A 23,182-nucleotide genomic window follows, 5' to 3' on the forward strand; every position below is an offset into this window, starting at 1 on the left:
AACATGGCTCTTGCAGACCCTGCCCTTCCCCCATCCCCTCTGCCTTCCTAAAAACCCATAGATTACATTCCTAAAGCTAGCCACCAAGGTCTACTCCCTTATTTGGCCACTTCCTTCTCCCGAGGCTACCACCAAAGTCCAGCTGCCAAAGTATTGATGTCCAGCAATCAAACCCCCTTTTGGCTCACCTAATTAACATGCCCAATCAAAACAAACCCACTCATCCTACCACTGGGTTTCCCCTTTTACCTTTATAAACTTCCATTTGCCTATCGAGAGGCAGCTCTTTGTAGTCAGCCAGTCCGTGTTGTCCTCCCTCCCCCACAAATATCCCTCTGCCATCTCCCCCGTTCATTTCCGCTTTCTTCCTCATTGTCTGTCTCCTGTCTTTGTTTCTTATTCTCAGCCTTCTGTCCCTCCGGGTCAAAGAAACCTTCGTGGTGCTGAGAACTTGATCTTGGGGTGTCCTGATTCAGTACAGGGCCTTAAAACTACCACGAAAAGCGTGCGTGAAAAGCGTGCGTGCGTGCGTGCGTGCGTGCGTGCGTGTGTGTGTGTGTGTGTGTGTGTGTGTGTGTGTAGAGAACAATTCATAAAGTTGGCTCTCTGCTTCTACCCTGTAGGGCCCTGGGAGCAAAACTGGGTCAGGTTTAGCAACAAACCTCCTCACCCGTTCAGCCATTTTCAGGCCCAAAGTTGTAAAAATGTTCTCAAGCTTGATGTTATACAATGCTACCTTAATACTTGAGAATTAATTCTTGAAGTGTGCTTAACAAAAGATGAACCCACAATTAAAGCACGATCTTTAAAAGCACTCACAGATTTAGATTGGCTGTCTCTTTTCGGTAACACCGTGTTTCAGAGGCAAGGTGCTTGGACGTGGCTCTCTGCAGAGCACCAAAGACCCTCTGGATCCTGGAGAATAAACCTCTGAGCCTCTTTCTAGAGCAGTGGTCCTCAGACTTCCTGATGCTGTGACCCTTTAACATAATTCCTCATACTGTGTTGTGGCTGGGCGGGCTGCAGCCGCTGGCCAGGCCAGTGCAGATGCCCGAGATGCTAACAGTGGTCTCGAAACCCTCCACCCCCAAAGTTCACTGCTACTTCGGATCTGTAATTTTGCTACAGTTATGAACTGTAATGTGAGCATCTGATATGCAGAAGGTCAGATACGGCACCCTAAGGTGGGCCCGAAGGGGTCTCGACCCACAAGTTGCGAAACTGTCCTAGAGCGTGACCTCAGGAAGGGGCACCTAAGAGTTCAGCTGCCAAACCCCGCCTCCTCCTAACCCCGGGGGGGTGGTGGTGGTCGTGCCCTTTCCTTTGTGTGAAAGGAAAAACGATTCCGTAAACATCACAGTGGCCAGGGACGGCAAACGGCAGGATGGGGACAGCGACCAGGCGCAGGCTGGCTAAGGAGTGAGTGGAAACGGTCAGGACAGAGCAAAAGCGGAAAAAAAAAAATAACCTAACACCTCACTTCCGCCAGGAACACACGAATGCGCCTGCGCGCGCGTTGCCCTGGCTTTCCGCTCCGGCGCGGCGCCGGCCCCCTGCACCTTGGGTCCTGCCCCCTGGCGGTCCGCTCCGGCTCGTCCTGTGCTCGTGCCCTCCCCGGTACCGTCTTCCGCTCGCGGGGTCGGGGGCGGGAGCGAGGGGCTGCAGCTGCTCCCCGAGAGGCTGAAGGGGCGAGGAACCACCGGGCCCACCTCCCACCTGCCCGGTCGTCGCTGGCCGCGCCGCTCGCTGGGCACCGCGGAGGAGGAAGTTGCGCGTGTGCCCGAGGGCGGCGTTGCACCCTGAGCTGTCGGGCCGTCTACAAGCCACCCTCCTCTAACGCCGTGCCCTCTCCTTCCCCGCCAGCTCTCCACCATGCCCGGGGGCGTGCCCTGGTCCGCCTACTTGAAAATGCTGTCCTCCAGCCTCCTGGCCATGTGCGCCGGGGCCCAGGTGGTGCACTGGTACTACCAGCCTGACCTGGTGAGTGCTGCGGGGCGCGCGCCCTCCTGCAGCTGCACCCCAGCATTCTGTCTGTCCGTTTGCTCAGTCCCTCCTGACATTTAGAGTTACAGTGTGAGCCAGCCTGGTCTACAGAGTGAGTTCCAGGACAGCAGGGGGTACACAGAGAAACCCTGTCGGAGGGGCGGGGGACACACAGTGAAGTACCAAGAAACTTAGTGGAGACAGAAAGGGGCAAGAGCTCTCCACGGAAATGCAGCTTTGTGGCTGTCTTCTGCAGGAATAGTTACCAGCAGCTCCATACCAAGGAAACAATGCCTAGAATTTGATCCTGTGCGGTTGACTTGATTCATCTCATTGCTATTGGAGATGTACAAGGCCCGTTACCAGCAGCCACCTGTACTTTGGGAGAAAACAACACAAAAATACAGTCTCAAAAATGGGCGTACCGACGGTCCTGGGCCACCTCAGTCTGGCTGGGTGGTAGCATTGGCGGCAGGCATCTTTACTGATAGATTTATGAGCCAAGGTGGCTGCCTGCTGTCGGATGCTGGGTGTGCTCCTAGTATGTAAGGAATTTATGTCCTGTGCCTACCTAGTCTTTTGGAATTATTCCAGCCACCACTGTTACAATAACTAAAAGGTTTAGGGGAAGAGCACAGAAGAGCCAACCATGGTGGCTGCCCGGGGTTGGCACTCAATGCCGACTTAGAACTGTTAAGGATGCTTTGTTTCAGTTGTCCAGCATGCCTCATGAGGGACAGCAGAAGCGACAGCTGTGTTCTTTTAGTTATTTAGACTGAAGTCCCGGAGTCAACCTATTCCTCTCACTGCACGCCTCAACAGATCCCATTGGGTGAATCTGGAAGACATATCCACATCCTGCCCAGTTCTCCAGCCAACTGTTGTGCCCACCCTGTTCAGGCCACCATCAGTTAGCTCCTTCCTCACTTAAGACAGTGGCTTCCTGACCGTCTTCTGCCTTCCACTCTTGCTTTTCCTGGTCTCTTCTCAACAGCTTCCATCACGTCTTTTTTACCCTTGACTCAGGCACGTTCTTCTCAAAACTTTCCCCAAATTGACGGCCAGTGGAGCATTTCTGTCCCCTCCACTGCCCACCAACTAGCCGTCTAACCTCTTGCACATTGTATCAGATGTAACAATGCTTTTCCTTGAACAGGAAGGCACAGTCATGCCCCAGTGCTCTGCCCTTGAGATCCCATGAGCCCGAAACACTCCTAGATACCTGCAGCATGGCTTCTTCATCTTCCTTCATACCTGTGGTCAGAAGTCATCTCAGCCAGGAAGCCTGTGAAAAGATGCTCATTATCATTAGCCACCAGAGAAATGCAATCAGAACCACCGATGCCATAATAAAACAGTTGTCAAGGACAGGGAGAAGTTGGGACCCTCAGGCACTACCAGGGGGACTATAAAACTGTGCAGTTGTGTTGAGACCCAGTCTGGAAGTTCCTCAAACAGTGTTATGTTCCAGCAATTCCCATTCTAGGTTCCTACCCAAACACCAAGACATACGTCATCATACTAATTTGTTTGACCTTGTACATGTTCATAGGTGGGAACAATGCAGATATCTGATGAATACCTGTATAAAACATAGTGCCATCTATCTAGGGGAATAACATTCAGTGATCCATGAAAACCTGCTAAGTGAAATGATCGAGTCACAAAAGACTACATGATACATGATGGGCAAATATCTGTGGACCAAAGGGGGGCGGGGAGAATCATATGGGAACAAGATAGGAGTTTATTTGGGAGCAGTGAAAGATTCTAAAATTTTATTGTGATAGACTCATAGTTTTGATGATACTGTACTGAAAACCATTGTATTTTTTTTTGTGTGTGTGTGTGTGTGTGTGTGTGTGTGTGTGTGTGTATTGTGTGTGTGGTCTGGGAATCAAACTCAGCCATACACATGCTGCACATCCCATGCATTTTTTTCTGCCTCCCTCAAAGGCAGAATTGTGGATGTTTGCTCATTGCTTTATGCATGTCACGTGATAGTCACTTCATATCTTTTGAATACAATAACCACCATTAGTTATCTTCTGGGCCTGGTGCGTGGTAGAGAGCCAGCAAACAGTGCAGGAATCCATTTCCAAGTGTTGAAATTCTCATTGAAATTGTGAGTCAATTGGATTTATCCCTGTGGACTTAAGACATCTAGATGATTTAATCGTGAATATACAGACAGCAAGAAATTTAAATCAACCAGGGGTCCTCATAATGGTGATGGTGTTGAGTAGCATGCACAAGGCTTTTTGTTCTTTCTCAAGCTTTTTAGATCTCATTGACCTGTTGTCTCAGATGTGGTAGCAACTGTTTTTTGACTTGTTTTTGTTTTTGTAGACAATACCTGAAATTCCACCAAAGCCTGGAGAACTCAAAACAGAGCTTTTGGGACTAAAAGAGAGACACCACAAACCTCAAGTTTCACAGCAATAGAAACTTCAAAATACAGCTCTGCCAAGAATTCTGTGAATAATATTTTACATATATATTTTTACATATATTGGGTAAAACGACTTCTTAAAACGTCTAATCAAAATCCAAAGACAAATGCTGATTGGTAGGAACTGATAAAGTTGAACTTGTATTATGATTCGTCAGAATTTTTTAAAGTCTCACTATGCATCCTTGGCTCACCTGGAGCTCACTGTGGAGATCAGGCTGGCCTCTCTAACAGGCTCTTGCTGTGTAGCCCAGGCTGACCTCAAACTCAAGACAGTCCTGTCTCCGACTCCCAAATGGTGGAGTCACAGATATAAATGACCACACACTTGGTCCAGTGCCTCTTAAGCGCTGCCTAAGTTTCAGCTTCTTGATTTGACTGGGAAGATGTTTCTCTTCAGTATCACATGAGACTGAGTATTTGCAATGTCTCCTGCCATTATGATTATTTCTCTGAAAACTTGATTATAATGTCGTTATAAATTACATACAATAAGTCAGTGATAATGCTTAGAGTCTAAACATTGAGAAGTAATATTTGCACTAAACTGTATAAAATATTTAAAGTTGGAAGTTCTTTGGAATTGTGTGCCTAATGGAATTGCAGCATTAACGACTTAGCTTGTCAAGGTGCTTTCATCCCCCAAATTCGAGAAAGCAAATTAAAACGGGCATTTCTTCATATATGTTAAAAAATGGCATAAAAACTTAAATGAGTATGCTGAGTTGAAATTCATCCCTAAAAAATGTTGACCTCAACCCTCAGTGTCTGTGACTGTAGGACGGGCCACAGGGTGGACCTGATGCACGGGACCAGCCTTAATGCCATGAGAAGGAAGGCAGGGAGGGCATTGTATGGAAAGGCTGGGACTGGAGTGTCGGGACCGCAAGCCAAGAACACAAGTACTTTAGGAAAGGATTCCGCAGTCACAGAACAAGGCCCTGCTCACCCTGGACCCCACTTTGGTCCCTCAGAACTGTGACAGCACATCTCTTGCCACCCAGTTTCCTACATCAGCTGCAGGAAGTGAACTTGTTTCAAGATTTTGCCCAATCTGTAAATGTAGAATAAAAAGTAATTTATACAATGGTCCTGTGTTTTAGACTTTTATGTATGAATGCACTGATTGCGTTTTTGTGTGCTGTGTGCATGCCTAGTTCCCTCAGAAGCCAGGAGAGGTCATTTGGGTACTGAGGACTGAACCTGGGTCCCTTGGGTACTCTTAACTGTTGACTCTCTCTCCAGCCCTTTAGGTTAATTTACACAAGTTGTATGAATATGTGGACATGTGTGCATTGCCCATGGAGGGCAGGTGTCTGATAGCCTGGAACATGAGTTTATTTTTGGTTGTGAGCCTAGCCTTTAACGGCTGAGCCATCTCTCCAGCCCGGAACATGAGTTTAAACAGTTTTGAGCCACCAGGTGGGTTCTGGGAACTCAACATAGGTCTTCTGTTGTCTGCATTCATTTCTCCAGCCCCAGACGACATCTTTTAAGCCCACCCTAATGAGCAGACTGGGGCTCTGAAGCTGAGTTTTTTCTTTGATACAGGGTCTCACTATGTAACCTTGCTGGTCCTAGTAGATTGGGATGACCTTGAATTCAAGATCTGTCCCCCTCGCTTCCATGGGCACTAGGCACACACACACACACACACACACACACACACACACACACACACACACACATACATGCAAGGCAAAGCAAAACACTCCTGCACAGCAATTTTTTAATTTTTGACAGAGTCTATTTCTTCCTGGCACTGGCTGTCTTGCTGGCTTTGAACTCAAGAGATACTCCTGTCTCCCAAGTGCACCACCATGCTCAGCTAACATGAAATCATCATGGTATGCATACCTTTAATCCTAGCACTCTGGAGGCAAGCAGAGTTCTAGGCCAGCTGGGATTACATAGCTGTGAGAGCATGTTTCAAAACAGAAACCACTGGCAAGTTACTTCTAATTTTTTTATTATTTTGGTTTTTCGAGACAGGGTTTCTCTGTGTAGCTTTGTGTCTTTCCTGGAACTCACTCTGTAGCCCAGGCTGGCCTCAAACTCGGAGATCTGCTTGGCTCTGCCTTCTGAGTGCTGGGATTAAAGGCATGTGCCACCACCACCTGGCAAATTACTTCTAATTACCCCGTGGCCCTCACTGTGTCTTACTTGACCCCCACCACCCGTTTAATGGCCTCCCCTACGTTTCCAGTCAACTTCCTCGAGCCTGTGAGGACTGCTCAGTCTAAGGTTTTCATGACCTCTGAAGAGTGACATTCAGTTTCCCGCTCCTGTGTGTACTCCAGAAGGTTGTCACCAAGTCTAGCCCACACTCAAAGTTTATGTTCTGATCCCTGGAAGGGGAGTTATTTGCATGTATGTCAACTTGTTCAGTAGGAAAGATGACCTGAAAAACACAAACCACCCGACCTAACAAACCAGCAATTCTTTTTCTAAAGAACCTAACAGGCAGGAAGAAGAAAGTCATCCTGCTGTGTTATGAAAACAGTCGGCAGGTATTTGGGACCTTTTTTATTTTTATACACATGACAAGATTTTACACCAATAGTCAGTTAAATAGTACAAATTTACATTCATGAGGAATGTTAAAAAAAATCCAAACAAAACAAACTCAACTAAAAAAAAAAACACTTCTTCCTGTGACCCATAATCCCAACATTTTACAGTGCAGGGGAGGTGGTGGCTTGGGGGAGCATCCAAAACAAGTCTCTCTGAAAAGAAAGGACTTTAAAATTTCACATTCCCTCTCCACACAGGATCCGTGGTGAGAAGATAATTTACAATTCATCCTTTTCTGCTGTAGATTCCTGTGAAAACAAACATCAGAAGACATTTACAATTCAGCCACTAACCCTGCCTTATGGAAAAGCTCACATTTAAACTGCTCTGTTATTTTGTTTGTAGTTGCTTATTGGCAAAATAATTCAGAACCCACCAAGATCAATGCCTACGTCTAAATAATGAACACTTTAGAAAGACCCTATCTCAACATCCCCGCTCCATCCCGAGTGTTTGCACACAGTGAGCAGCACGGGGTGGGGTGGGGTGGGGAGGGGATCAATCTGCTTAAAAAGATCTTGTGAATGGTGGATAAAATAATGAAACACTTCCTCCAGCTTCTGAGCTTGGCATCAGATGCCCACTTCTCGGGTTGACTCCTGTGACTAGCCTCACGCAGCCCCATCTGGGAAGAACTCAGTCGGCCCCACACTCCCTCAGACCTTTGCTGTTTCTTCTTCCTCCTCTTCTTCTTCTGTGCCTGCATCCACCTCTTCCTCTTCGTCTTGCTCCGTGTCTTCTGTTGTGTCTTCTGGCTCTTCTTCCGGCTCTTCTTCCACCTAACGGTGACATCCACGAACCTGGTAAATGCCTTCCGTCTATTTTCATTTTGCTCTCAAAATGTTTAAGATGCTAATGGGTGTTTTAATAAGAACTGTAGTAAAGCCGGGAAACTATCAGAAAGGAAGACAGGGATTTCTCCTTCATTTCAAAGGTCACTCTAGGGGTTCAGACATGGAGCAAGTTACTTCTAAGAGTAAAAACTAGGGGCTGGAGAGATGGCTCAGAGGTTAAGAGCACAGACTGAGTCCAATTCCCAGCCCCCACATGGTGGCTCACAACCATCTGTAATGAGACCTGGCGCCCTCTTCTGGCCTGCAGGTATACATGCAGACAGAACAATGTATACATAATAAATAACTCTTTAAAAAAAAAAAAAAGTAAAAACTAAACAAACTTCTAAAGCAGTATCCCTTAATTGGGAGACAATTGTTCCTAACACTTGTGGAAGAGCCCAAGGTACAAACCTGTGCTTCAGGGTCAATGTTTAAACTGAGGCGAAGCATTCTTTCTATTCTGTCTCCGTATGCCTTGGTGTCTGGTAGAAGATACCCTGACCGGAGTGTTGCTGTTTCAAACAAAACGACAGCAAGATCCAGGACAGTCTTGTCCTCTTCATCCTCCTGATAGAAGGCACATTTGATTAATATTAGTGTACAAGCTACAGAGCGTCCAGATTAAACAGACAGGAGAGCGCTGTAGTATCGCTCACCTTAACCCGCCGAAGCATGTCTCTGATCAGTGGATGTCTGGGATTAATTTCAAATGTTTTCTTTTGACTGGCATAGTAACTGTTGAGGGACAGAATGAGCATCAGTTAAGATCAGTTTTAGAGTCCACATGCCTAGCTTTAGTTAGAGAAAAAAAGTATTGCTTCCTTTAACAGGAGAGTGGCCATGGTAAGGGTAAAAAAAAAAGAAAGAAAAGGAACTCTTTAATGATGACTCCCAATTCTTCTGGGTTAATTACCTGGTTTAATGTCTTGCTCATCCCCAATACCTTAACTGAGTCATACAGTGATAGGTCCTGCTTAAGTTTGTCACCTCCATGATTCCTTCTCCAGTGGGGTCCCTAAACTCACTTTTTTATTTAACACCAATTAAAACTTTGCAGTGTGTTCTGTACATTCTCATGCTCATTAGTATTTTACTTCAACTTTTTCTATAAATCCAAGTCCAGAGGGTTTAATCACACATCCGCTTAGGGTGTAACTTGATTAGTCTGATGGTCACAAAGACAAGAGCCACCATAGTGTAAACACAGCAAGTGCTGAATGGACAGTAACTTTTCTGACACTGATAGTTAAACTCAGAGAGCCTAGCATAGTGGATCTCTGCGAATTCCAGGCCAGTTTGGTCTACAAAGTGAGTTCCAGGACAACCAGGGCTGTCACAGAGAAACCCTGTCTCAAAAACCAGACCAAAAAACACTGGTGAGTTATGATGTAATGTGGACATTCCCCCCCCCGCCCCCCCCACACACACATACAGGGTTTCTCTGTGTAGCTGTGGATGTCCTGGATAGAACTCGCCCTGTAGACCAGTGCTGGGATTAAAGGCGTGTGCTACCACTGCCCAGCTTGTGGACAATGTTCTTAATTTAATCTAAAGTAAAAATAAGGATGATACATGTAGCAGATCAAAAAAACTGACATTTGCACATAAAAGAACAAGAGCTGGCGCCTTGGTGGGACATCCCAGTTACTTACTTTGTGGAGATGTCTTTGCCCGTCTGGTATGCCTGTGCCTTCATAATCCTCTCCATGTTGCCAGACCATCCATACTGGCTGGCCACAAGAGCACAGGGAGACTCTGTGAGACGCTGCGATACCACGGCCTTTTCAATCTTAGGATGGGAAACATCAGACACAAGTGAGTCTCAGCAGGTAAGCAATGCAGTCAGTCACCCCTCAGATTACTGACAGAGGCATTCAGATTCGGGGTCCTTCAAGGGACACTCATTTCAACTTAAACCTGTAAAAACTCAGTACAAACTCCGTAAAATCAGTATTCGAACAACAGGCAACGTCTGTAAGGTGAAAACTCACTCTACCCCGTATTAAACCCAGGGTCTTAAGCACAGCAGATAAAGGTGTCCCTGAGCTGCCCCTCCAGTTTCCTGGTGAGTCTTGAGTGCCTGAGGCTACAGGTGCCACTCTCTACAACTGCTCGTGGTTACAAAGAAACCAGGTGTAGATCAGTTTGAGCTAATTCTTAGGTGTGGACGCTAAGGTCTGCCCACCACCAGTACCTTGTCCTTAAGGGCCTTGTCCTTCATCCAGGTGAGCAGAGGCTCAAACTCCTTCTCTGTGGCCTCCCGGTTTTCCTTCGTCTTCTCACTCTCATCAAACTTCACTCCTTCTTTGGCAACGTTCTGGAACCTCTTCCCATCGAACTCGGGAAGGGCCTGAATGCAGTATTCATCCACGGGCTCTGTGAGGTAGATAACCTCATAGCCCTTTTTCAGCAGCCTCTCAACAAACGGAGAAGATTCAGCCTATAAAATAAAGGAAGTGTGTCGTCCAGGTCCGCCTTGGTGTATCAGCTGTGTCTCCACAGCATTAACAACCCGGTGTGAGGTCAGTGTCCTCTAGTGGCTGCCAAACCACACCGGTGACAGTGAACTCCTTCCCTCTCCAGCACTGGCCACCCACGGTGAACTAGCTGCGTTTCCTCTCACCTCTTTCCTGCTTGACCCAGCCATGAAGTAGATCTTGTCCTGTTTTTCCTTCATTCTCTCCACATACTGGTCTAGACTAGTGATGTCAGTTGCGTGGTGAGAAGACTGGAACCTCAGAAGCTTCGCAAGCCGTGTGCGGTTTGAATGGTCTTCAATCACTCCAAGCTTGATGTTGGTGCCGAACTCCTTCCAGAAAGTATCATTGTACTTCTCATCGGCGATCTTCTTGATCATGTCCAGAGTTTTCCGGACAAGCTTCTTCCTTATCACCTAAAGAAAACGGAAATCTGGTTAGGAAAGTGCGCCTCAAACCTTGGCAAGTGTAAGAGAAAACAGCCACTGGAACAGCAGAATGGCCACACTACTGCCACTGATCAAGGGACAGGAAATGACTGGGTACTCCTTCACACCGAGTTAGAATTAACGACAAGTGTTTTTAATGCTAGTATTCTAGAACTTTGATATTTTGACAAAATGATATTTTCAAATGCTTAAAAACAAAACAAAACCCACCTCGTCTTCTAAGCACTGGGACACTCGTGAGAGCAGGCTTACTGTAATAACACAAACACTCACTCACACACACACACACACACACACACACACACACACACACACACGTGACCATGTGATAACACACTTGACTGGGGACCACAGAGCAGCTGTGTACATTCCCTGATTTCAACTGTTTGAAACTGTAGTAAGTGTTGGGGCAATGTGTCAGCTCGGAGACCCAACAGTCCAGAGTGAAAGAAGTTCCCTTTTTGAGACGGGATCTCATGTTAAAGTAGGGTGGCTTCAAACTGCTAATAAACCCTGGCATGACTAGCAGGACCTCATGACCTTCCTGCTTTTTCCTTCAAGCTGCTGAGGTTACAGGTAAGCACTGTTATGCCTGACGGAAGTTCTTTTGGACAAAGGCCAGCTCAAGCACAAAATCTAGCTGCCCTTCTCACAAAACATCCTCGCACTCCAACTAAAGGACAAGGAACCCAACTACAAGTCCTCACCTTGAGGAGTTTATGTTGCTGAAGAGTCTCACGGGAAACATTGAGGGGGAGATCATCTGAATCCACCTGCAGATAGCAAACGTCCACTGAGCAAGAAAATCAACTCCATACCAAAAGATCCAGCACTGCTCGACTCCCGCCCACTCCAATGCCCATGCACCCCATCTTCAGATACTTACAACACCTTTGACAAAATTAAGGTACTTGGGCATCATATCATGGAAGTCATCTGTGATGAATACTCGGCGCACATACAGCTGATGGGAACCAAAACAGAGTCAGTCACCTTTGAAATCATCCTTTTCAATTTTAAACTTAGTTTACAATACTTAAAAACCCACCTACCTTAATATAATCGCTCTTCTTGGATCCATATTCATCAAACAGACCACGAGGAGCAGATGTGGGCACAAATAAAATTGATTTGAAGGTGACTTCCCCTTCTGCAGTAAAGTGGATATAAGCCATGGGGTCATCACTTTCCTGTGGAAAGTACTTGGGTTATTCACATCACAGGAGAAAGCAGTATAAAGGCTTAGCACTTCATCACACCACAAGCATTTCACAGAGATGGCCCCTCACCAAATCAAAACAGAAAGGTGGTCCCGAGAGCAAGGCCAGATTCTGACTCGGTAAGGTTTTTGGATGACTGCTGATAACCCCACTATCTATCTGTTAACCCCAGGAGGGCGGTGACATGACAGCGGGAAGACATTAACTTTCATGCCATGCCAAGTCCTTCAGCACAGCCGATCTGTACAAGATCTTGTTCAGGAAACAGTAAGTAGAAGCAACCTGAAGTCTAGTTTTACATTCTTAGGAGTCAAAATAATGGATCAGTAAAAGAAAAAGAAAAACAAAAATCCCGAGAAACAGCTTCAGTAATATCTTAAATACATGACAATGTCTGATGTTGTGAGCGAACTCTTTCAAGATCACATTAAAAGCCACTCACTAACTTACGTCCTGTTTTATGTTGGAAACCAACGCCGACGTTAAGTGGCTCTTAATGTCTCTATAACGTGCTTCTCAGCCATCCTGTGAGACCGGGATGACTCGTCTCATATACACATGCGTTATTAAAATGACAGTTTAGTCCTAAATGTTTAGAACAACTCTTGGGTTCTCTACTGCGTCATTAACAAACATGTTGTGTATGATTACTCTTAAGACGGCTCCTAACCAGACACCACCTCCAAGGTTCTTGTGAAATCTGAATAGGATTGTTGCCCTCCATGCTCTTGCAAGAGACACAACATGGCTGTTACGAAATTTTTTATATAATCTTATTGGGGAAAATGGGGATGAACAATCTTTAGAGTCACATTATCATATTTTTGTTGTTGTTGTTGTTTTTGTTTTTCAAGTCAGGGTTTCTCTGTGTAGCTTTGGAGCCTGTCCTGGAACTCACTCTGTAGCCCAGGCTGGCCTCGAACTCACAGGGATCCACCTGCCTCTGCCTCCCGAGTGCTGGGATTAAAGGCGTGCGCCACCACCTCCCAGCCACATTATCATATTTAAATTAACAAATATGCTGATGATTTTGTACAACTCATTAATAACTTAAAAGGAAAGAACTCTTGACATAGAATTTACCTTTGAAAAGGATTTGTAGAAAGCTTTGTATTCATCCTCTTCTACTTCTTTGGATGGTCTCTGCCATATTGGTTTGATGTCATTCATAAGTTCCCAATCCCAAACTGTTTTTTCAACCTAAAGTTAAGATATATATATCATCTTAAGTTTCTTTTAGTCCTCAACGGTTAATCTACAAGTGACCATAATTTGCTATCTAATAGGGGTCCTACTAACAAGCATTTTTCAAAGCACAGGTCTCTCTCTCTCTCTCTCTATTTTAAGAGGTAAGTTCCAGCCATGTGGCCCAGATTGGTCTCAAACCAAGAATCTCTTGCCTCTGCCTCTAAAGTGCTGGGATTACAGCAAAGAGCAAGTCTTTCACTTAGCATTTATAGCCAGGACTTAACACGAAAAGGAAAGTAGCCAACATCATAAACTCAACAATCTTCAGCAAAACTTCTAGTCTCTCTGCTACCTAAATCAGTTAAGGAAATGTTTTGACAGTAGATCACAACATGCTAGAGAGAGGATACAGAAAGCTTTCCAGGACTTTAAAATTCAGAATACAGAAGACAGACTTAATACAAAAAGTCAGAAGGTTTTTACAGAGGATTGCTACTCAAAGCATTCCAGGATAAAACACAGCATATAAACAAAGGCCATGTTTTTAATAATAGAGCCACCTGGAAAACGAGAAACTTTTAAAAATGAAGCCTCAGCTGGGCGTTGGTGGCGCACGCCTTTAATCCCAGCACTCGGGAGGCAGAGCCAGGCGGATCTCTGTGAGTTCGAGGCCAGCCTGGGCTACCAAGTGAGCTCCAGGAAAGGCGCAAAGCTACACAGAGAAACCCTGTCTCGAAAAACCAAAAAAAAAAAAAAAATAAATAAAAATAAAAATAAAAATGAAGCCTCATGCCATGCATGGTAATGGATGCCTTTGATAGTTATCCCACACTGGGGAGGCAGGAGGATGCCAGAGGCACATGCTGAGAGTCAGCTTCAGACAGTCCACCAACCATCCAAAGCACACACCCATCCACACCCCAGAGTGAAGTTCTAGGCCTGGAGAGATGATGGCCCAGTGGTGACACTGAGTGGAGGCTGGATCCCCAGTGTCCACATGGGAGCTCACAAACTCTCCAATGCCAGTGCCAGAGGCCCCAACACCCTCTTCTGGCCTCCATGGGTACCACACACACAGCGGGGCATAAATATATATGCAAGCAAAGCACGCACACTCAAAATAAAGACAATTTTGTTCAAGACTGAAGCTTCGTAAGCCTGCACTGGTGGTTGGAAGCTGCCCTCCCACAGACGCTAACATCAAATCTGAGGAGCCAGGCTCACTTTCTTGGTCTTTGGTTTCTTTTCTTCCTCCTCCTCCTCCACTGCAGCTTCATCGTCAGATTCTTCCTTCTCTTCTTTAGCTGCTTCGTCTTCCTCCAGGGGCTCCTCGACGGTCTCGGTCTGTTGTGTAGAGAGTACAAGGACAGTTAAGCTTGCTGGTGCAATCCCCATGTCTACGGAGCAGCAACCATTGTCAAGTAGAGGCCTCCAGTAAGAACCACACAACACTCACCCCAGCTCAACACTCATGTCCACCAAGGTCATGCATGACATTGATCCAGACTAACCTTGCTGCTCCACACGTAGATGGGGAAGTTGATGAACTGAGAATACTTCCTGACGAGATTTTTAATTGTGTCCAATTCAAGGTAATCAGACGCCTCTTCTTTTAAGACAAGACTGAAAGGAGAATGTGCCGTTTAGACACAGCTTGCCCACACTGGTGATGACAGCCAGTAGGTCTGTGTGACACCTGACACTCACAGTAAGAACTGCCCTCCCCCATCAGAAGGCTGTGAGCTCAACATACACACGGGGAAGGGAAAGGAGACTTCCCTGTATTCCCTCAGGCGGACAACAGTGTTTTCATTAGACAACAAAAATCTGAGCGCGCTGGGAATTTTCATTTCTCAAAGTGAGAAAGCAGTTAAACATCGTCCCTTTCACTTTTATACTGTCATTCTAGACTCCAAGGATTAGGTATTCCTAAATAAAAACACGGTAGGACAGCGCTTGCTGGGCAAGCCTGAAGGCCGAGCCTGACCCACGGCACCCATGTAGAGAGCGGGCACAGTGGCTGCACTCGCATCCTGGAGCTGGCCGCCCAGACTAGCCTCATCAAGCCCCACCGCAACTGTGTCAAAACAGAAAAGGGTGGCAAAGTTCCTGAGGTAGGGGCTTCCACCAACAAACGTGCACAACCCCACCCCACCCCCAAAACCAAGAGTGGGGGAGCAGGGGTCCACAGCCCCAATGTCATACCCTCAGTGCCCGACAGACACATGACTGGTGGCTGCACTAAAATTGTAACCAAGAGGTGACCTAGAATATGGGAGGGCGCACAAGTTCTATGCAGATACAATGCATGCATAGAAGCCACTCTTCATCCACTGGCTTTGGAGTCCCCAGGGGCTCCTGGAGCCAATCCCAGGGAGACACAGAGTGAGTCTCTACTTTTCATGATGCTGCACTGTCGAGAAGGGAGTATGTGTGCCCCGCAATAGTCTTTCCCCTCCACACACTCGCCCACTGAACCTTTATGTGTTGAGGGGAATATGATGTGTGCCAACGAGTCTAACTTTAACTCTTCCTGAAAATGCAGGATCCCTTAGCATCCTTTCTTGCTTGTGACTCCTAAATTGTTTTTTATCCTCTAAGGAGCCTGAGCCCTGTGAAGGCACGGGACTGAGCACCAACCCCAACCGCTACCAGGCATTCACCTGAGTATGGGTGACTGGTGATGTAGGACTTGAAAAAAGGAAATCTTACTTAGGAAAGAAAGCAGACCTGTTGTATGGTTTCACTTGATTTCCTTTTTTTTTTTTTAAAGATTTATTTATTATGTATACAGTATTCTGTCTGCACATATGCCTGCATGCCAGAAGAGGGCACCAGATCTCATTACAGATGGTTGTGAGCCACCATGTGGTTGCTGGGAATTGAACTAATGACCTTTGGAAGAGCAAGCAGTGCTCTTAACCTCTGAGCCATCTCTCCAGCCCTCACTTGCTTTCCTAACCAACACTATGCTAGTAAACTGTCCTAAAGTACATGCTAGTCAAATGTCAGGCTGAAAATAGTTATCACAGAGTTATTACCTAGATAATCTTGCCAGTCTCTTGGTACATGAATATCTGGCACATTCTCTGATTATTTATTCTCTTCACCCCACATTACAAATTATGACTATTTTAAAAAACAGAGAACCAAAACTATCAGCAACTGCAAGTGTGAGAAGTCCTTTACACCTGAGAACACACCACCCCTTCCTTCTTCCTGCCTTTCTCCAGGCTTCTCTGAACATCTCAACCTCCTTCTCTACTCTGGAAAACCCAGAGCTACCCCCCTAGGAGAGCTCACTTCCTATTTGTGCTCTCTGTACAACAGCAATCATAACGCTTTGTACCTAGACCCCTGCACATCTCAAGTCTTCCTTCCAATGGGACAGCAATTTCTTCATTTCATGGGCAAGGAGGTCAGGCCCACGGTGAACCACATGCTCGGGACCTCGCTCTATATTGGTGTGTGTCAGAACCAGCAGTACTCACGTGATTGTCGTCCCCCGACCTAGTGTGTTTCCTCTGGGGTCAGCGATGACAGAGAACTCATTGGAGTCTGACTCCCAGATGTGCTGGGTGTCATTGTTGTGTTTGGACGTGACAATGACCTTATCTGCTACAAGGAAGGCAGAATAAAAACCGACACCAAACTGGCCAATCAGTTCAGAAGTCGACTGGCCGTCTTCTTGGGCCTCCGTCATTTTGTTTAAAAATTCACTCGTTCCAGATTTGGCAATGGTACCAAGGTTTTTAACCAGCTCCTCTCTGGTCATTCCTACACCAGTGTCTGTGACATGCAGCAGGTTCTTCTCTTTATCACACTAAAAGCAAGACAAGAATCAGAGAGTTAGGTCTTCTTATTTACAATATGCCAAATGCCAGGTTCTACATGGAGCAATGACCAGCTCGGGCCACATCAACTTTAGATAGATACTACTCTACTCTGTAATCTACTTGATGGCATTTCAAAAGCACTCCTTAAAAGTATGTTTCTTTGTATTTGTATTTTTACTTTTTAAAAAATTTCTTCTTTTTTAATGTGTGACTCCCTTTTTTTAAACTATATTCTATTTTATTTTTATGTGCATTGATGCTTTTGCCATGGGTGTCAGGGTCCCTTGAAACTGGAGTTACAGACAGGTGTGAGCTGCCATGTGGGTGATGGAAATTGAACTCTGGTCCTCTGGAAGAAGAGTCAGCGCTCTTAACCTCTGAGCCATCTCTCCAGCCCTCTTTGTATTTTTAAATGCAGTGCATTTCAGAAAAACAGGAAGAGACTGGTTTGAATGTTAAAGAACAGATACTAACCCAAATAAAACATTTTGAAGATAAAATTCCAGAAAAACTATTTCACAGAACACAAAAGGACTAAATCTGAATGCCGCCTGTGATCAGTGATTATTCATGTTCTTCATTAAATACCCCTGGCTGTCTCCAGGATCCTGGTAGGACTGTGCATGCATCCATGCACTGGCCATGTGATTATTTCTGCCCAGTGAAGTTGCAAGTGGGAGTTGTAAGTGTAACTTTCAGGCTGAGCCTTTAATTGATGTGCGACCCTTTGCACCATGGCAACCACAGATACTCCAGATGGCTGCTCAGTCAGCCCGTGGAATGATTTAAGCCCAGGACTTGGCTACCTTTCCCTAAAGGGCCAAGTAGTATCTATTTTTGGTTTGGGGAGCCATAAGACCCTGTCACACTGATTACTGCCACTGTAGACAAAAGCATTTATAACGTTACTAGTATGACTGTGTTCCAATAAACCTAATAAAAATAGGCAAAGTCAGATTTGTCCCACAAGCAGCCTGAGGACTTCCAACCAAACCCACTGTGACTAGCAAGTCACTTTTCACAGCAGAATAACCCACTGTATCCAACTGATGGACTGCCTGGCTTCTGAGGCTCCTTTTTAAAAAGGACAGTTCAGTTAAGCTTACCTTAATCTTGACCGTTAGCTCCTCATTCCCAGCCAGGGCATTCTCATCAGTTAGTGAGATGAGCCTTATCTTGTCTAAAGCATCGGAAGCATTTGAAATCAGTTCTCTCAGGAAAATCTACAGGAAGTCAGAGTAACACACCGGGATTAACCCCCAGGCACAGGAAGATGTTGCTTTTTCTGTCAAATTCCTCATTTCTCCTCAGAAACATGAAAAGACAAGCTCTTTGTGGTACAAGGATGGCTTCACTGTCTTCATAAAAAGCCAGGTGTGGCTCTTCATAAAAAGGCCTGTGGTAACTACAAGGGCTACCCCAACTGGTGAGAACAGGGACACTGTTCTCCCGCCCTCCATCTTTAGTTCCCTATACCTGAGAGCTCCGTCTGTGTGACTGCCCCTCAGTCAGCAGGCCATATCCGTACCCTGAGCTAAAAGGCAAGAGGACTGGGAAATGTCAACACTCTTCCTCCCCCAGTACAACCAGTAACCATCCTTATTCATTCTATACTATATACTTAAATCTTCATAATCTACTATGAAAGGATACAAGGACTACCACAGGGATACAAACTGCTATCCTAACCACGTGACACTTACCTCTTTATTTTTATACAAAGAGTTGATGATGAGTTTCATCATCCTGTTAACTTCAGCTTGGAAAGCAAACTTTTCAGATTTTTCTCTAAGTTCTCTTATTTGTGATGCGTTTAACCCATCCAACTGAATAGCTTCTTCCTCTCTAGGGAAATCAAATTAGATAAGCAACTGCTTAGTTTTCATTTTTAAAAAAGTCTCCAGTCAAGACAGAGTGACAATGGTCTGAAGACTGTCTTGTTAAAAGGTAAAATGGAAGCCTTTATAAACTACCATTAACATACCAGCTCATTTTTATCACAGTAATGGGCTGTCACTCAGTTGGAATTAGTTCTTAAAATTCCCAGAAAAATAAACCCAGCTACCCTCTACTGAAAATCAAGTACTCATGTGTGCATGTCCTCACAGCTAACACTTGGGTACTGCCGCCAATTCCTAAGAGATCAAAATTTAAAATACAGCTCACCCATTGCAGAACTCACATTTTAAAGTTACTGGCTTAAGTTCTATTCTCTTTTTGTATTACTAACTTCACACAAACGAACAAAATCAATTTGAAGTCATCTGTCAGTTATTGGAGTTCCCAGCACGAGCTGTTATGTCTGTTCTGTAGCATCACTACCAGCTCTTGTTTTTAGATGCTGAGACGCCAGGCTTACCCCCAACACCTCCTTCACCCCTAGTCATTCCTAGCTAAGAGTTAGCGGAGACTTCTGTGTGCAGATAACTGGGTACTCCTCAACGTTTCTGATTATTTGGTATCATTAGCAACTATGTTATTAAGCACTGGATGTTCCTTAGGCTGGAGAAGGCAGAGAGGCAGCCGCTGTGTCCCACAGACTTTCAAGGTTTTATCAGCACAGTTTCAATGCCACTGACCTCTGCACAACTTCATCGTCTGTCCTTGAACCTTCTCTGCTTTTACCCAGGTCCTCTTCTACTGTACCATCCACATCGACTTCATCGTCAGCTCTAACAAACCCTGAGGAAAAAGGTTCAAACTCTCAAAACACTGTGGCTTCCTCTCCTTCATACAAAGAACAAGACCAAGCAGGGCTAGAGATAAAGTTAACAAAATTGAACAAGATGGGGGGGGGGAGGATGGAAGAAAGATGTATTGATTTCAATCATCAATGTCACGCCAAGTTAGCGCGCTGAAGTTTAAATGGAAATGCTCACTATCCCCAGTAGACTCTGGAAGACCAGGCGGCCATCACTTGTGTCCAGCGTTCCCTCGAAACAAGGCAAGAGTGATACAGGCCCCATCGACACCCACACGTGTTGCACACAGTGTGGAGGCCTACACTCGCTAAGCTAAAACGTGGGCCTGCCTTAGTTGTCACAGACCAGAATGCAAACAGGGTTTCTGCAACTTCTAGAGAGGGGAACTGAAATCGGGCCCGAAGGGGAAGACGTGTCAAGGTCTGTGCTCGCAGCGCCCTGGAATCGGGCGCTGGCCCGAGGCCGCACGCTTGCAAGCCCCGCGTCAGGAAACAGAAACGCACTTCCGAAGAATCGGAGGGCAGGGCCCGGGGGTCCCCAGGATGGGGTGGCCAAAGGTCGGATCTGCTGACAAAAGTCCTTAGGGAGGGGCCCGCAGAAGGCTCCCCCGGGAGTAGAGTCCGAGAGGCCGCGCCCCGCCAGCGAGACTCCGGGGAGCGCTCCAGCTCCATCCGCAAGGCATTTAAATGCCCCGGCTCCAAGCCGCCTCTTCCTGGAGGTCTCAGGGCAAGCATCATGTCCCGAGTCCCGGGTCTAAGCAAGGAGAGGCTCCCTGTACCCTCTGCAGCTCCTGGCGCCCCCCTCCCAGGCTTCAACGCCCCCAGAACGTTCGAGAAGCGGTCGCGAAGAAGGGGGGGGGGCACCCGCTGCCGCCCGATCACTCACCGAAGGTCAGCAGGACGCAGCAGAGGCCTAGTACCCAGAGGACCCTCATGGTGCGCGGACGGCGAGTCGCAAGTCCTTTTCGGTCGCAGGAGCCGCCGCCGCCGCCCCCCCACCCCGAGTCTCCGGTCCTCACACCTCCGGCCGCGCGGTCCGCCCACTAAACCGCGCGCAGGTCGGGCTGCTTTTCACCCCCACTGCTCGCGGGCGGGGGACGGGAAACACGAACGCACCAATCCCGCCTCACCACGCACGCTCTGCACCCAATGGGGACGCACGGGGGGGGCCGCAGCCCGCCAATCGCAACTGTCCAGGTGCGGTGCCCGACGCCCGAAGCGTGGCTCCTTCCGATTGGGCTTGGCCGGCGTCTTCCCTCCAATCAAACGGCTCCGCGGGCCCCTCACACGCCGGGCCACCCCTCGGCCTGGGAAGCCGGGGCCTCTGAGGAAAACCGTCCAATGGACGTAAGCGCAGGGCACGTCTGTCCTCTCCTCGAGGTCCCGGGGAATCACTTCCGGCCCCGACAGAACGTTTACTCCGTGACTAGGGGAAACGGTAGCCAAGACAACGCGTTTTTCACTCTTTTCCCGTCTACGACGGGGGGTCACGTTGGGAGCCATTTTAGCGCTACGCCCTCTCCCCCCGCCCCCGTCACCTTTCTGTTCGACGTTGCTTTTGGAAAAAGAGAAATATGTAAGGGATTGAACACCCTCCCGGGTGCGTTTGGATGATGGTGAGAAACTACATTTCCCGGCATGCAACGCACTAGGCGTATGGATGCTGGGAATCGTAGTCCTAGGCCCCTGAGCCAGTGGGCGTAGTTTGGCCTCTGCGCATCCTCCTGTCATGTGTCTGCGGGAAGTGTGTCCTCAGTGATTTAGGATTTCCACCTCGTTCTGATTGCAGATTAGATCTATGCTTGTTCCAGGACTCTAATGCACACAGTTTTCAGTGGCGGACCTGGAAAGCCGCCCGGCGTGGCCCTAGCCGCCGGGTGTCAGAGGGCCAGCCCTGGATTCTGGGCTCCGCCTCTGGCCGATGGTGGCACGCGGGTTTCCAGGTCGGCCTTCTTGTGCGTCACTCCGGGCTCTTGGAACCTTCAGCTCCACCTGGCGTTTCGCTGCCGGCGTCTCCTTACCTCTCTGGTTTTGTTTGCAGTTGAGGGTGGCTGGGTTCCCCAACCCAGAGGGAAACTCCAAGGACTCAAGTTCCTTTGACATCCCTATAAATACCAAGGGACGACCTGGCAATCCCACAGCCCCTCTGGGAATCAGCTGGACAGCGCGGTGGTGAAGTCCAGGCTAGCACAGAACAGGAAAGGACATGTGCAGATACTTGAAAGCAAAAGCCGCAGTGCTTGCAAATAGCTGGACCGTGGCTTTGTAACTTCGTAGAAACATCTTTCCGCCTTCCGAAAGACAGCAAAGGCGCTCTTTCTGCTGAGGGAAGTCCCTAGCCAGCTTGTGCAATCCGAAATGTTTTCTGCGCGCTTTAGCCTTATTTTAACAAATTTTCCTCCAGCACGAGTGCCCGCCTCTAACATACCCGCTCCATCACTGCTTCCTCCAAGAAAATCCAAATTCCTGAAGGCAAGCTTTTCAGGGACAGTGTCATAGTGCCTTTGACAACTTCCGGAATTAGACTTGCCAACCTTGAATCTGTGGTTTGGTGTTTCCATAGTGTGATGCCTTATTTACATCTGTCTGATTTACCTGCATGTAACAAAGCACAGAGAAGCGTTAAGACACAGGCTTTTTGTCTCTGTGCTTGTGTTTGTATAGGGCATACCAGGATCCTATTTCTTTCTGTTTTTAGAAAAAGATGCTTGTTTCTGCGTTTGACAGCCCAACATCACTTTTTTTTTTTTTAAATCGAGTAAGTAAGCAACTGTTCTGAAACTGCAAATGTGTCTTAACTGGCCAGTGGGGGTTAAATTGGGGCTGCACCTGGGAGGAACTGAGAATGAGAGCTGTCCTCCAAAATAAAGCTGCTGTTTGTGGGTAGAAGTTTCTGCAGACGATGGTCCCCAGAAAGAAAAGAGAAAAAAAGAAAGAAGCTCGCAGAATGGTTGGCCCTCATCTGACTCAACTTTGCTCTTTTGGCTCTTCTGAGATTGCTGGCCGAGCGCCCTGTAAAATAAATGGGTATCTGAGGAGAGGCTCAGCGGGTAAAATCATTGCCCCGATTGCACTGTGACCTGAGTTAGGGTTCTCAGCACTCGCATGATGGTCAGATGCTGGTCTGTAAGCCCAGTGGGGGGAGGGGGGTAGAGACACCCCCCCATGAGAGGATAGAGGAATACACACACACACACACACACACACACACACACACACAGATTCTTGGATTCCTAGTGTGTTTTCCCCATGTTCTGTTCTTCTGACTTTTGACCCATGACTGATCGCTAGTTTCCATTTTGCTGTCTTTCCCCAGCACTATACTCAATGGGGTTTTTAAGCTCTCTACTTTTGAATCTGATTCTCTTGCTTCTCAGTGAGCCACCCTGTGAGTGCTAGGAACTGAACCCTGGACTTCCTCAAGAGCAAGTGTTCAGCCGGGCGGTGGTGGCACATGCCTTTAATC

The 23,182-nt window shown here is 47.0% G+C and overlaps 4 protein-coding genes across 6 annotated transcripts in view; 2 read left to right on the forward strand and 2 right to left on the reverse strand.

Moving 5' to 3' along the window:
* The window catches only part of Tdg (thymine DNA glycosylase), a 26,890-nt gene extending 23,650 nt beyond the window's left edge, over positions 1-3,240 (reverse strand). Inside the window, exon 1 of the mRNA XM_076554561.1 lies at positions 3,206-3,240. Within this exon, the coding sequence (XP_076410676.1) occupies positions 3,206-3,225 (20 nt within the window). The 5' untranslated portion in view covers positions 3,226-3,240. The remainder of the gene's footprint in view (positions 1-3,205) is intronic.
* On the forward strand, positions 1,488-4,585 carry Uqcc6 (ubiquinol-cytochrome c reductase complex assembly factor 6). Its single transcript, XM_006979865.4, has 3 exons — positions 1,488-1,617; positions 1,864-1,980; positions 4,333-4,585. Exons 2-3 carry the CDS (start codon positions 1,873-1,875, stop codon positions 4,426-4,428), a joined length of 204 nt encoding a protein of 67 aa, XP_006979927.1. The 5' UTR covers positions 1,488-1,617; positions 1,864-1,872; the 3' UTR covers positions 4,429-4,585.
* Positions 4,586-6,946: 2,361 nt separating this feature from the next.
* On the reverse strand, positions 6,947-20,993 carry Hsp90b1 (heat shock protein 90 beta family member 1). Its single transcript, XM_006979864.3, has 18 exons — positions 20,603-20,993; positions 19,595-19,697; positions 18,719-18,860; positions 18,122-18,238; positions 16,671-17,002; positions 14,691-14,802; positions 14,404-14,523; positions 13,075-13,191; positions 11,824-11,961; positions 11,658-11,735; positions 11,479-11,544; positions 10,469-10,738; positions 10,040-10,285; positions 9,498-9,634; positions 8,502-8,580; positions 8,257-8,412; positions 7,672-7,788; positions 6,947-7,257 (listed from the first exon to the last, which is right to left on the reverse strand). The coding sequence occupies exons 1-18, from the start codon at positions 20,649-20,651 to the stop codon at positions 7,228-7,230; spliced, it is 2,409 nt and encodes an 802-aa protein (XP_006979926.1). The 5' UTR covers positions 20,652-20,993; the 3' UTR covers positions 6,947-7,227.
* Positions 20,994-21,138: 145 nt separating this feature from the next.
* The window catches only part of LOC102926303 (tetratricopeptide repeat protein 41-like), a 61,248-nt gene continuing 59,204 nt past the window's right edge, over positions 21,139-23,182 (forward strand). The window contains exon 1 of one of the 3 annotated variants that reach the window (XM_042263384.2): positions 21,139-21,316. The gene's annotated coding sequence lies outside the window, so the exon portion shown is untranslated. Of the gene's footprint in view, positions 21,333-23,182 lie in introns of all 3 variants that reach the window. The other 2 variants (XM_076554558.1, XM_076554557.1) reach the window with 2 other exon arrangements.

Source organism: Peromyscus maniculatus, chromosome 18 (assembly GCF_049852395.1).
Source record: "Peromyscus maniculatus bairdii isolate BWxNUB_F1_BW_parent chromosome 18, HU_Pman_BW_mat_3.1, whole genome shotgun sequence".
In the NCBI taxonomy this organism is placed as follows: domain Eukaryota; kingdom Metazoa; phylum Chordata; class Mammalia; order Rodentia; family Cricetidae; genus Peromyscus; species Peromyscus maniculatus.

Coding starts and splice junctions, on each gene's coding strand:
- Uqcc6 (XM_006979865.4), top strand. CDS start 1,873: ATGCCCGGGGGCGTGCCCTGGTCCGCCTACTTGAAAATGCTGTCCTCC. Junction 1,981..4,332: donor GGTACTACCAGCCTGACCTG/GTGAGTGCTGCG, acceptor TTGTTTTTGTAG/ACAATACCTGAAATTCCACC.
- Hsp90b1 (XM_006979864.3), bottom strand. CDS start 20,651: ATGAGGGTCCTCTGGGTACTAGGCCTCTGCTGCGTCCTGCTGACCTTC. Junction 18,861..19,594: donor GACGATGAAGTTGTGCAGAG/GTCAGTGGCATT, acceptor TGATTTCCCTAG/AGAGGAAGAAGCTATTCAGT. Junction 10,739..11,478: donor AGCAACATAAACTCCTCAAG/GTGAGGACTTGT, acceptor CGTTTTCTTTAG/GTGATAAGGAAGAAGCTTGT.